Below are 13,335 nucleotides of genomic sequence, written 5' to 3'. Positions count from 1 at the left end.
CAACTCGAATCCTCAAATGAATTTCCAATCTACGACCAGAAAATCTTTAGAGCTCCCTTCCCAATCCGGTAGAATCCTGAGGGGCTAAGCCCATTCACAAACATTCCTCTACTTCATGTAATCTCAATATATCTGAATCCATTTTTCTGATGATTTTGACTTAAGCCACTTCTAAGAAGCAAGGGGTTTATTCACCAATTTGAATAACTCCATATGTGGCCTGGTTTCAGCTTTGGTTCAGTATTGTAGAGTACATTGAGAGGTTTAAGTATACAAATGGCAATTTCTGTAATTCCTATTTCAATTTGCAGGAAAACTGCACCTATGTAATGTACAGACTTTATGCAAACACATAAAATAATTAACATTTTCTTTTGTTGAATTGTTCCAGATATGTCTGTCGAAAGCGTGGTGCTGGAAAAGGTTCCTGAGGAAGGGCTTTTGCACAAAACATCGATTCTCCTGCTTCTCGGACGCTGCCTGACCTGCTGTGCTTTTCCAGCACCACACTCTCGTCTCTAATCTCCAGCACCTGCGGTCCTCACTTTCACCCAGATATGTCTGTGTCCATTCTGCTACCTTTGCAAGCTTTTACACCCTTTTCAATTCATACTTTGAGATGTAGAACACAGGAGATGGATGCATTCACTTGGCATGTTAACAGACTTAAAATGTGGACAGGGAGGCAATGTGGTGTTGTCATTGAATGTTTGACCCAGGTACTGGGTTTGAATCCTGCCATGGCTCATGGTGGAATTTGAATTCAATAAATATCTGGAATTAAGAGTCTAATGATAACCATTAATCCATTGTTAACTGGTTTACGAATGTCCTTTTGGGAAGGAAACAGGCATCTATACTTGGTTTGACTGACACGTGATCCCAGAGTTACAGCAATCTGGTTAACTCTTCGCTGCCCTCTGGACAGTTAGGGTTTGGCAATAATTAATGGTCTCGTCAGTAATGTACTCATCCTGTGAATGAATTTAAAAAAGAAACAATAAGACACAGTACAGTATCAGACAAGTTGAGCAGTTAGTCAGTATCTCCAGAACAGACCATATGACTGTTCTCTAGTATGTCCATAAATATTGTAAAATTCTATGGCCAAAATGTTGCAGTGGTTCCGTTTGGAACTTGAACCACAGGTGACCATTTTTTAGGAAAATGAGTTGGAGACGCATAACACGACAGTCATGCATCCTGAAGCTTGCATAATCCACTCAGAGGTAACTGACAGCATCTTCAGGATGAGGAACGGGGTTGTCAGGTGGGGGAAGTATAAGCTGGTTATAGAATCCCTACAGTGTGGATACTGATCTATGATGCACTGAAAGTTTTGTAAGTGTAACTGATGTAAAGCCAAATTTGTTCTGAGTGAACACAGTAACTTTGAGGATTTGAAAGGCAGAGCCGAGGTAATGGATGGGTGTGTACGAAAGTGTGTGGGAGTAACGTTCATGCACATGGGACCAACAAAATGTTTGCTCGAGGGATGGCTTTCAATAGAGCACAGTGAGGCAGTTGCTCTTCTACCTACGAAAATCTGAGATAGAATCAGGTCGTCTACGGATGATTTAGCACCAAGTTCCCCATGATCATATGGTGCGATTAAAGGAGAAAGGCAGTGCCCATATAGCTGCACTCCTGACCAGAACTGAATGGCACTACGCACTTATTGGAGTCGGTTATCCCAGGTCAACCAGTGATCCGTGACCCGAGGGTATCATTACATTGTGGTGGGATTCTGACTCAGAGGTGTTCAGTCAGAATCCCACAGCTGGTAGCTTCACACCATTGACTCCTCAGCCAAGCACATACACCAAATGTTGGAATCTGCGGTTCCTCTCATACTGAGCAGGATTGCAATTGCAACAACACAACATCAGTAGAGTAAAACTAATCTGTGTCACGACGGTCTAAACCCAGCTCACGTTCCCGATTAGTGGATGAACAATCCGAAATCTGGTGAATTCTGCTTCACAGTGACAGGAAGAGCTGACATTGAAGGATCAAACAGCGATACTGCTCTGATCACTTGGCCACCACAAGCCGGTTATCCCTCTGGTAACTTTTCTGACACGTCCTGCTCAAAACCCAAAGGGTCAAAAGCATCATGATGCCCCACTTTCACGGACTGTACTCATACTGAAAATCAAGATCAAGCGAGCTTTTGCCCTTCTGCTCCACGGGAGGTTTCTGTCCTCCCTGAGCTTGCCTTAGGACACCTGCATTACGGTGTGACAGGTGTACCGCCCCAGTCAAACCCCCTGCTGCCACTGTCCCCAGAGCGTGTGGTGCCCGGCCGTGCACATACTTCCAATCAGAAACAAGAGACCCTCGTGGCTCGCCTCCCTGCTTTACTGAGTAAGTGAAAGGAACAATAAGCATAGTGGCATTTCACCATCGGCTGAGTCCTCCCAATTATTCCGCAACTCTCATGTCCCTTCATCGTGCCATACTAGGGTCAGGCTCAACAGCGTCTTCTTTCCCCGCTAATTCTGCCAAGCCCGTTCCCTTGGCTGTGGTTTCACTAGATAGAAGGTAGGGAACGTGGGAATGCCGTTCTTCCTTTCATGCACCTCACTAATTAGATGTTAGTTTGGCGATGTTAAAACGTTAAAATGTAAATATGAAAACTCAGGTAATCTAAACTTGAAATATTAAAAAACAGTGTACTTTCCGATATTTTTTATTACACATCAGTGCGTAATAATTCCTCTTTTTAGCTGAAAGCCACTGCTAGATGTTATAGGGATGTTATTTACTTCTTTGTCAAGCAGAGGGACCTGAGCTGGAATTATAAAAAAGTTAGATTAGTTACTTTCACAACAGACATCATTTAATGCATTATGTGAAATTTATTACAATCATTACATCCCCAATCTACTTTCCACCTAAACTGTGATTTAAAATACTCATCTTTACTGGATAAATAGTAAAACGCGTTAAAATCCCTAAAACCAGTTAAAATATAAAACATTCCAATCCAATATAAAACAACACTAAATTTAAAATGCAACTAAAATGAAATGTGAGCAAAAAGGAAATCCATTTAGAATCGTAAAAATCTGTAAAAATTCGAAGCAATTCCAGACTCAGTGACATCATCAGATGAGAGGTTTCTGTATTTTCAGGAACAAAGAACAAAGAAAATTACAGCACAGGAACTGGCGCTTTGGCCCTCCAAGCCTGCGCTGATCCAGATCCTCTATTTAAACCTGTTGCCTATTTTCTCAGGGTCTGTATCCCTTTGCTCCCTGTTCATTCATGCATCTCCCTTGATAAAGCTTATGTGATGCTATCATACCCATCTCTGTCATCTCCACTGGCAATGTGTTCCAGGCACCCACCACCCTCTGCGTAAAGAACTTTCCACGTGTATCTCCCCTAAACTTTTCCCCTCTCACAATTAACTCGTGATCCCTAGTAATTGAATCACCCTCTGGGAAAAAGCTGCTTGCTATCCAGCATGTCTACGCCTCTCATTATTTTGTAGACTTCAATCAGGTTCCCACTCAACCTCTGTCTTCCTAATGAGAATAATCCTAATCTACTTAAACTTTCTTCATAGCTAGCGCCTTCTATACCAGGCAACACCCTCGTGAATCTCCTTTGCACCCTCCCCAAAGCATCCACTTCTTTTTGGTAATGTGGCAGCCAGAACTGTACGCAGTATTCCAAATCGGGCCGAACCAAAGTCTTATACAACTGTGACATGACCTGTCAGCTCTTGCACTCAAAACCCTCTCCGTTGAAGAAAAGCATGCCCTTTGCCTTGTTGACCACTCTGTTGAACTGTGTTGCCACCTTCAGGGAAAAAGCGATCTGAACACCCAGATCTCTCTGCACAATTTTCCCCAGGAATTTCCCATTCTTTGTACAGTTTGCGCTTGAATTGGATCTTCTAAAATGTATAACCTCGCATTTGCCTGGATTGAACTCCATGTGTCATTTCTCGAACCAACTCTCCAATCTATATTCTCTGACATTCCACTTCACTCTCTGCTACTCCACCAAGCATAGTGTCATCTGCAAACTAACTAATCAGACCCCTATACTATCCTCCAAATCATTCATGTATATCACAAACAATAGTGGTTCCAGCACGGATCCCCGTGGAACACTACTGGTCACAGTTTTCCATTTTGAGAAAATCCCTTCCACTACTACTCTCTGCCTTCTGCTGCCCAGCCAGTTCCCTATCCATCTGACGAGGACACCCTGGAGACATGCGACTACACCTTCTACAAAATCAGATCATTTGAGAACCTTATTAAATGTCTCGCTGCAGTCCATGTATATGGCATCTACAACCTTTCTCTCATCAATCAAATTTGTCATTTCCTCAAAGAATTCTATTAAGTTGGTAAGACATGATCTCCCCTGCACAAAACCATGCTGCCTATCACTGATAAGCTCATTTTCTTCTAAATGGGAATAGATTCTCTCCCCAGTATCTTCTCCAGCAGCTTCTCCACCAAATTGTGTCACATCATTGTTCTTATCCATCCATTTTCCTCTAGCTCCCATAACAAGTTGAAAAAATCTCACTCACCTTTGATCATTTCCTTAATTTCATCCAAAAGATATCTATATTTGTGTGCTTTTTCATCCTAAGCCTTCTCTGGAGAATCACATCCATTTTCAAAGCGCACAGTAGCATCCACTATGACAACTTCCTGGTCCTTCTGAAAAATTGAATATGATATCCATAACTTTCAGTTTTCGTCTTGTAGTTGCGGTTCGAAATAAACTTTTCAGTCGTTATTGCTTAAAAAAATTAAATATTTTTCCATCATTCTATCGTGTCTTTTAATTCTTGCCAGTTTTACCAATGGACACCAGCCAGAAATATGGGGTAGAGTCTCCAAAGAGACTGCGCATCTTTGACAGATCTTCGAACGCACCCATGGCAATCCACAGGAAGGGTACGGTGCATGTCCAGGGTCGCCACCAGCTCCCAGGAGGGGCAACGCCTCATCCATCCGTAGCACATGCCCAGCCCCACTTCTCACCCCAACCCAACCAACCCAGTCCATAGAGCCAATGCTTATTCCGAAGTTGCGGATCTGACTTGCGACTTCCCTTACCAACATTGTTCTAACATGCCAGAGGCTGTTCACCTTGGAGAGCTGCTGCAGATATGGATACGGTCCATCACGAGAGTTACACCATCTCCCCCGGATTTTCAAGGGCCAGCGAAAATTCATCAGACCACTCCGGAACCGTGAAGCCTTCAAGGCACGTGCCCCTCTCTCGGTTCGATCCCATTCCAGGGTGCCCTGCCCTTCACAAAGAAAAGATAACTCTCCCTGGGGCTTCTGCTGGCTTCTCTGAGATCGTTTGCGTTACTGCACTGAACGCCATGCGGTGCCAGTCTCCGTCATTCTAGATTCAGGGATCTGATCCAGACTCCCTTTTGCTCAGCTGAGGGCGATAACAACAGTCGCCTCGTCGGAGTGACTGACCCATATTCAACTGCTGTTCACATGGAACCCTTCCCAATTTCAAAGTTCTCGTTTCAATATTTGCTACTACCACCAAGGTCTGCACCAGGCAGCCCCAACTTGGACCACACCCTAGGCTTCCATGCTTACCGCAGCAATCCTCCTACTCGTCACAGCGTAGCCCCCATGGGCTCTGGATTGCCAACGCCAGCGCCATCCATTTTTCGGGTTAGTGGATTTGACAGGTGAGTTGTTGCACACGCGTTAGTGGAGTCTGATGTCCATGGCCGCCGTTCTGCTGTCTATATCAACCATCACCTTTTTTGGGGTCTGATGAGCTTTGGCACTGGGCACCTTAACCCAGCGTTCGATTCATCCTTCAGCGCCCGTTCTGCTGACCTAAAGTGGCCCATTGGGCACTCGCATTCCACGCCCTGTTCCAAGCCAGCGAGTCGGGCTTCTTATCCATTTGAGAGTAGATTCAGAAAATTTCGGCAACAAGGACTCCAATGATTCGCTTTAGCGAGTAAGGCTGCATGGCAGATGAGACCCAGCTATCCTGAGGGAAACTTCGGAGGGAACCACCACAAGATGGTTCGATTAGTCTTTCACCCCAAGGTTAGACGACCAATTTATGCAGCAGGACCGCTACAGACCTCCACCAGACCTTCCTCTGGCTTCGCCCTGTCCAGGCATCGTTCACCATCTTTTGGGTCCTAACACGTGCTCCCGTGCTCCACCTCCTGATGGTGAGGGTGAGACAGACCGATGATGTGCCCGCCGCGGGGGTGGCAGTATCCCACCTTGGTCGACCTCCGCTGACCTTCCCCTTCATTTGGCCATGGGATGTCGTGAATGCCCTTTGACTTGCGCATGTGTTCGACTCCTTAGTCCGTGTTTCGAGACTGGTCGGGGGGATTACTGGCATCGCCGCAGACCTCTGGTGCCGTTTGGTTTTAAAAGTACTTACCGGTAGCGGGCAGCGGTGTTTTTTTTCTCTTTCACTCTCTCTTCACAGAAAGAGCGGAAGCACCAGGGAGAAGTGACGACAACCAGAGGGGCAGCCGGGAAGGAAACCAGCACACAGTCCTTGTGGAAAGGACATCTCACCGACACAATGAGAATATCCATTGCGACGCACTATCACGGTGTTAAATGGAACAGACTTCAAACAGTTGTAGCAACTCAAGATTGTGCATCCATGAGGCACTGCGGGTCATCATCATCAGCAGAATCATACTCTAACACAATTTGTAACCTCAAAGCCCAGCATACCGGCCCCTCCTCCATTGCCATCATCAGCCGAGTTCAATGGAGAATGCCGAAGGACATACCAGGAGCAGCACCAGGGAGACCTAAAATTGAGTTGGCAACATGGCAAAGCTACCAAACACGACTAAATAGACATCAAACATCATAAGTAGCAAGTGATAAAAAGAGTTAAGTGATTCCACAATCAATGACTCCAATCTACAATATCCAGTAATTCATTGTGATGGAAAATTTACAAACTCACTGGAGAAGTCGCAGAGTACACAAATATCTCCATCCTCAATGATGGGAGATCCCAACTCATCAATGCGAGAGATAAGCCTGAGACATTCACAACAATCTTTCACCAGAAATGTCAAGTGGATGATCCATCTTGGTCCACTCCAGTGTTCCCCACCATCACAAACAGCAATCTTCAGCCCATTTGATACACTCCACCTGTTATCAGGAAATAGTTTGAGCCACTGGATGATGCAAAGGAAGTGGGTCATGACAACATTCCTGCAGTAGTACTAAAGACTTATATTTCAGAACTAAACTGCAACCATGCTTTTACAGTTCAGTTACAACATTGGCATCTACATTACAATATGGGAAATTGCCCAAGCGTGCACTGTATGTAAAAAAGCAGGATAAATCCAACTTAGCCAATCACTGCCCCATCAGCCTGCTCTTGGCCATCAGTGAAGTGATAGAAGATGTTATCATCAGTGATATCAAGCAGCACCTATTCATCAGTAAGCTGCCCACTGACACTCCATTTGAAACCCTCCAGGGCTACTCAGCTACGGACCTCATTACAGCCTTGATTCAAAGATGGATCAAAGAGCTGAGTTCCAGAGGTGAAATGAGAGTGATAGCCTTTGATGTCAAGGCTGCATTTGAGCGAGTATGGCATCAAGGACCAAAGCAAACCTAGAATCACTGCATCCCAGGAAGCAAACTCTCCACTGGTTAGAGTTTTACCTGGCGTATAGAAAACCATTGTTAGAGGAAGTCTGTCATCTCAACTCCAGGATGTCTCTGAAGGTGTTCCTCAGGATAGTGTCCTTGGTGCAAGCACCATTCATGATTTCTCAGACACTGAATGGGTCTATGGTCAAATGGAACAAGACCTTGAAAATGTCGAAGCTCAGGCTAAGAAACAGGATGTAAACTTAGCACCACACGGTGGGAAACTCCAATTAGAGACAATTTAATCACCACCCCTTGGCATTCAGGAGAATTTCCTTCACTGAATTCCCTATTATCATCATCCTTGGAGTTACCATTGACTAGAAACACAACTGGGCTCACAGTATAGTTATAATCGCTCCAAGAACAAATAAGAGGTTAAGAATACTGCAATGAGTAACTCACATCCTGACTCCCAGAGCCTGTCTATCATTCACAATATACAATTCAGGAGTGTGATGGTATCCCCCTTGCGTGGATGGTTGCAGCTCCAACAACATTCAAGGCGCTTGAAACCAAAGCATTGTCCTTGTTCTGTACCACGTCCACAAGCATTCACTACCTCCACCACCAACATTTTGTTGCTGTAGTGTGTACTATCGACAAGATGCGCAGCAGATAATTGTCCAATATATTTCAACAGCAGCTCTCAGACCTATGATTATTTCCATCTGGCAGATACATGGGAATGCAAGATCCCCACTAAGGCACTCATCATCTTGATGTGAAAAAAGAAGGAGACTTGGCTTAGATACATCCAGCTGGGATCAAAGGAATCCCTGGAAGTATATAGGGGATACAGGAGTTTACTGAAGAAGGAAATCAGGAGTATAAAACGGGGGCACGCGATACCTTTGACTGATAAGATTAGGGTGAATCCAAATAGAATAAGCAGAGAGAATGGGACCTCTCAAGGACCAAAGTGGAGATGTATGGGTGGAATTGCAGGAGTTGAGCAAGATCCTCAATGAATATTTCTCCTCTATCCGAACCATCGAAACTCGGGAACTTGGGAAAGTTAGTGGTGATATCTTGGGGGAAAGGCCATATCACAGAGGAGATATTGGACATATTAGAGTGTTAGAATTATCTGGCTGGCACAGTGGTTAGCACTGCTGCCTCACAGTGCCAGGGACCATGGCTCGATTCCCACCTCGGGAGGCTGTCCCGAGGTGGGAATCGAGTTTGCACATTCTCCCCGTGTCTGCGTGGGTTTCCTCTGGGTGGTCTGGTTTCCCTCACACAATCCAAAAGATCTGCAGGTTTGGTGAATTAGCCATGCTAAATTGCCAAATAAGGGAGAAATATAGGGTAGGGGAATGGGTCCCTACACTCGGAGGGTCGATGTGGACTTGTTTGGGCTGAAGGACCCATTTCCATACTGTAGAGGATCTCATCTGTATGAAGGTAGATAAATCACTTGGCCCTGACTAGGTATATCCAAAAAACCTGGAAAAGGCTAGAGATGAAATTGTGGGTTCCCTGGTAGAAAGTTTTGCATCATTATTAGCCCAGAAGACTGAATGGCAGGGAATGTTGTGCTCTTATTCAATAAGGGTTTCAAAGGAAAAACCTGGGATTTATAGACTAGGAATAACATATGTGAGAGGTAAAATATTTGAGAAGATTGTGAGGGATAAGATAAACATGCATTTGGTAAAATCAGTGTTTAATTATGAGCGGTCAGCATGGTTTTGTGCTTGGAAAATCATGCCTTACTAATTTGTTATAGTTCTTTGATGAACCGAACAGGAAGATTGACAAGTGCAGGGCAGTAAACGTAATCCATGTGAATTTCAGTAAGGCCTTTTGACAAGGTTCCACTTGGTATGCTGATCTGGAAGTTTAGATCACTTGGAATCCAGGACAAGCTGGCAAACTGGATTCCCAATTGGCTTGATGGTAGGAAGCAGAGGGTAACAGTGGAAGGATGTTTGTTGGACTGGAGGCATGTGGTCAGTGGTTGTACTTCAGGATTCAGTGCTGGGCCAATTGCTGTTTGTTATCTAAATCACTGATTTGATGAGAATGTACGACGCAGGATTAGTACGTTTGTGGGTGACATTAAAATTGGAGGTATCGTGGGCAGTGAAGAATGTTATTAGAAATTGCAGCAGGACCTTAATCAGATGGGAAAGTGGGCAGAAAACTGGCAATTGGAGTTTAATATAGATAAATGTGAGGTCGTGTGTAACCCAAAGGCAGAAATTTCCAAACAGTAGAAGTGGCTTTTCAGGATAACTCACCCCCAAACAATGAAACATTTGCTAATGATCACTGAATTACAAGTTTAATTACTTTTCTTCATCATTCAATTCCATCACGCTTTTTCTAGATATTGGCTCTCATCACAACGTCGCATGTTGCCATGCCTAATCAATCATCATCAACTGTTTCCACTCTTTGAACATAGAGCAAATTATCTAAATGGGACTACACATAGCAAGTATATTAGATACTTTGATATCAGCATTCTAGGTTTTATTACATTAATCAACCCGAATAAGATATGAAGAAATATCATGAAGTTTTTTTTAAAAAATGCCATTACATGACAAGGTACCCAATTCAATCAGATGTGAATTTGAAAAGCAAAATGGATATTTGACAGAAGCAAGATTGATTGAAAAGTGTTGGAAGAGAAACAATTCTCACAAGATTGCTCAGATTATGGAACATTCTCGAAGCAAACGTTTGACCAATTTCACAACTATGGACAGATGTTACTTACCAGGGATTCCAATAGCCACAAGCAGAGGACAGTAAATAAAATCAACATCAGCAAGTGTCAGTACTGCACTGAAAGGATACTTCATTTTCTGTGTCAAATAATCCAACCTTTACTTGAAACTGTCACCAACTCAAACAGTTTATCTAAATAACATCTGAATTCTCCAAGGATGCAATTAGGTTGATATTGCTTACAGTCTTATAAACAAACAAATGTAAATCCTGCAAAGAAATGGTACTGGAACAAATTGTAGTAATACCTAATGTGTACTGGGAACACAAAAACACAAAGAACCCAGAAAAGAATTTCTGAAAAACATATGTGTGAACATTGCTGTAATATTCCATAAGGATGCAGAGCTGATTTCAAATAGCCGTTTCATCCTTTCCTGGAATGTGGTCATCCTTGGCAAAGCCAGGACTTGCTGCCTCCTCTTAAAGATCCTTGAGAAGGTGGTGGTGATTGGTCTTCTTGTACCACTGCCATCCATCTGGTTCAGGTGCACACACTTCGTCAAGCTAGAGATTGAGGCATCTGATTCTGAGTCCAGGGTCCTGAATCTTACTAAAGAAAACTACAATGAAATGAGACTTGAGTTTGAGATAATTGATTGAGAAAGATTACTGAAAGGAATGGCAGTAGATAGATGATGGAAAACATTCAAAGAGCGAATGGGTGAACTATAAAAATTGTTTATTCCTGTCTGGTGCAAGATTGCAAAGAGAATAGTGGTCAAAACATGGTTTATAGAGGAAGTTAGAGAGTCTCAGATGCAAGCAGAGGAATACAAATTGTCGAGTAAAAGGACTCATGAGGACTGGGAGCAGTTTACAAGTCAGCAAAGGATGTTCAAGGTCTTGCTTAAAAAAGGGAAAGCAGAGCATGAGAGTAACTTTGTGGAAGAACATAAGAACTGACGGTAAAGCTTTCTATGAATATGCAACGAGAGAAAGACTGATGAAAACAAATGTAGGTCACTCACAGTTAGCCCCAGAGTTAGAAATTTATAATATAGAACCAAGAAGTTGCTGCTGAACTACATTTATCTTTCACTTCTATCTTCACAAAGGAGGACATACATAAGGCACCAGAAACAGGAGGGAATGCAGGCATTTACGAGAGGGAGGAACTGAAACAAATATGCATCATAGAAAAACAATGTTAGAGAAATTGATGCGAAAAGGGCCAGGGTCCAATCATCAAGGTCCTGAGAACGAAAGAAGGGACCATTGAAATAATAGATGCATTGGTGGTCATTTTCCAAGATTCTTTAGACACTGGAACAATTCCCTACTGTTTTAAAAAGGAGTTCGAAATAAAACAGTGAATCGTAGACCAGTGAGTCTGATTTCCATAGTGGGAAACTGCTCAGGTCCATTATGAAAAATATCATAACAGAGCACTTTGAAAACACTGTAGAATCGCAGACAGTCTGCATGGACTTGCAAAGGGGTAATAATGCCTCATTCGTCTTCTGAAATTCTTCTGAAATTTAACCAACAGAGTTTGTTGGGGCAGCTAATAGATCTGGTTTATTTGGACTGCCAAAATGCTTTAGATAAAGTCCCACATAAAAAGTGAAAAATTAAAGAGCACAGAATTGGGGGTAGTGCATTGAGTTGGATAGAAAATTGATGAGCAGACAGGAAACAAAGAGTAGGAATAAATGTTTTTTTGTGAATAGCATGCGGTGACTAGAGCAGTACTGCAGGGATCAGCACTCAAGCTAATCATAATATTGGGAGATGAGACAGCTGAACTCATTATCTCAAATTTGATACAAACCTGAGTGGAAGGGTAATATGTAAGGAGGATGCAGAGATGGTGCAGTGTGATTTGGATTAATTGAGTGACTGGGTCAATGTATGGCAGATATGGTATAATGTGGTAAATGTGAGATTATCCTTTTTGATAGCAAAATATGTAGGGAGATTTTTATTTGAATGGCTGCAAATTGAGAGATTAGCATTTTCAATTCGACTTGGGTGCCCTTGTCCACCAGTCGCTATATTTATACCCACAGGTGCAGCAGTCAGTGAAGGTGAGAGGTGTGGAGTGCAAGAATAAGGATATCTTGCCGGAATTATATAAGGCATTGGTGAAGCCAACCTGGAATACCACCTGCAGTTTTATTGTCCTGAGCTGAGTAAGGATGGCCTTGCTCTTGAGGGAGTGCAGTGATTCAAATGAAGTTTTGCTCTCAGTGTAGATCTTGCCTCGTGGTTCTTTGTCTGTTCTGAAGATAAGTTCAGAGCACTTTCCTTGTGAATCTTGGTATTGAGAGTTCGATATGCAAGATCCTTTGTTCTGCTGACATTATCTCAAAGTACACACTTCCTGCAAAACTCTTCTGGCACTCGGTCAATGAATTAACCAAACCTTGATCACACCATTCAGTTACAGCCAACGGAGATTTACTGTTGGACAACTCTCAAATGTTAAGCAGCCACATTCCCATGCACCATATAAGATAATGTCAGACTGTCACTTGCCTTATTTGGTCAACTCAGGAAACTGCAGGTCACAGCTGAGAGAACAGGTCACACCATGGCTTGGTTGCAGTTCTAACTGAGGCCAGAGTTTCAACTAACTTGACCAAAATTCCCAGAATGCCTGCTTGTATCTCTTATTCAGTCTCATAGCCTTTTCTCCTGCTGGCCGCCTGTCTACAGTCCCTCCTCTTTATCCCGACACTCCAAGCAAAATGTAACCAACTTACTCACAGGTAAGTATTTGAAATCAGTCAAACTAACTATTGATATCTTACTAATATTAAATGTTTACAATTAATTAGATTCTCACCTAAGTTGCATCAATTTCATGTTTAACTGCTATGTCTCATTCCCATATAACAAATTGAAATGTAAAAATTATTAAAAAGATTAAAGCACATAGTTTGTGCGAAGATTTGTAGCTCGGGTGCTCGTT

General features: G+C 43.0%; 1 protein-coding gene and 2 pseudogenes across 1 annotated transcript in view; all 3 read right to left on the bottom strand.

Annotated features, from left to right (window-relative positions):
- The window catches only part of LOC148147429 (putative G protein-coupled receptor 139), a 71,821-nt gene extending 61,329 nt beyond the window's left edge, over positions 1–10,492 (bottom strand). Inside the window, exon 1 of the mRNA XM_087995628.1 lies at positions 10,408–10,492. Coding sequence (XP_087851754.1) covers positions 10,408–10,492 — 85 coding nt within the window. The remainder of the gene's footprint in view (positions 1–10,407) is intronic.
- Positions 1,479–2,504, bottom strand: LOC148147431 (28S ribosomal RNA; annotated as a pseudogene).
- On the bottom strand, positions 5,114–6,342 carry LOC148147430 (28S ribosomal RNA; annotated as a pseudogene).
- Positions 10,493–13,335: the final 2,843 nt, after the last annotated feature.

The sequence above is a fragment of the Chiloscyllium plagiosum genome, unplaced genomic scaffold (assembly GCF_037043375.1).
Source record: "Chiloscyllium plagiosum isolate Xiang-an unplaced genomic scaffold, Cpla_swu_hap1 HiC_scaffold_17, whole genome shotgun sequence".
Classification (NCBI taxonomy): Eukaryota; Metazoa; Chordata; class Chondrichthyes; order Orectolobiformes; family Hemiscylliidae; genus Chiloscyllium; species Chiloscyllium plagiosum.
This window is presented reverse-complemented; position numbering and strand designations above follow the sequence as displayed.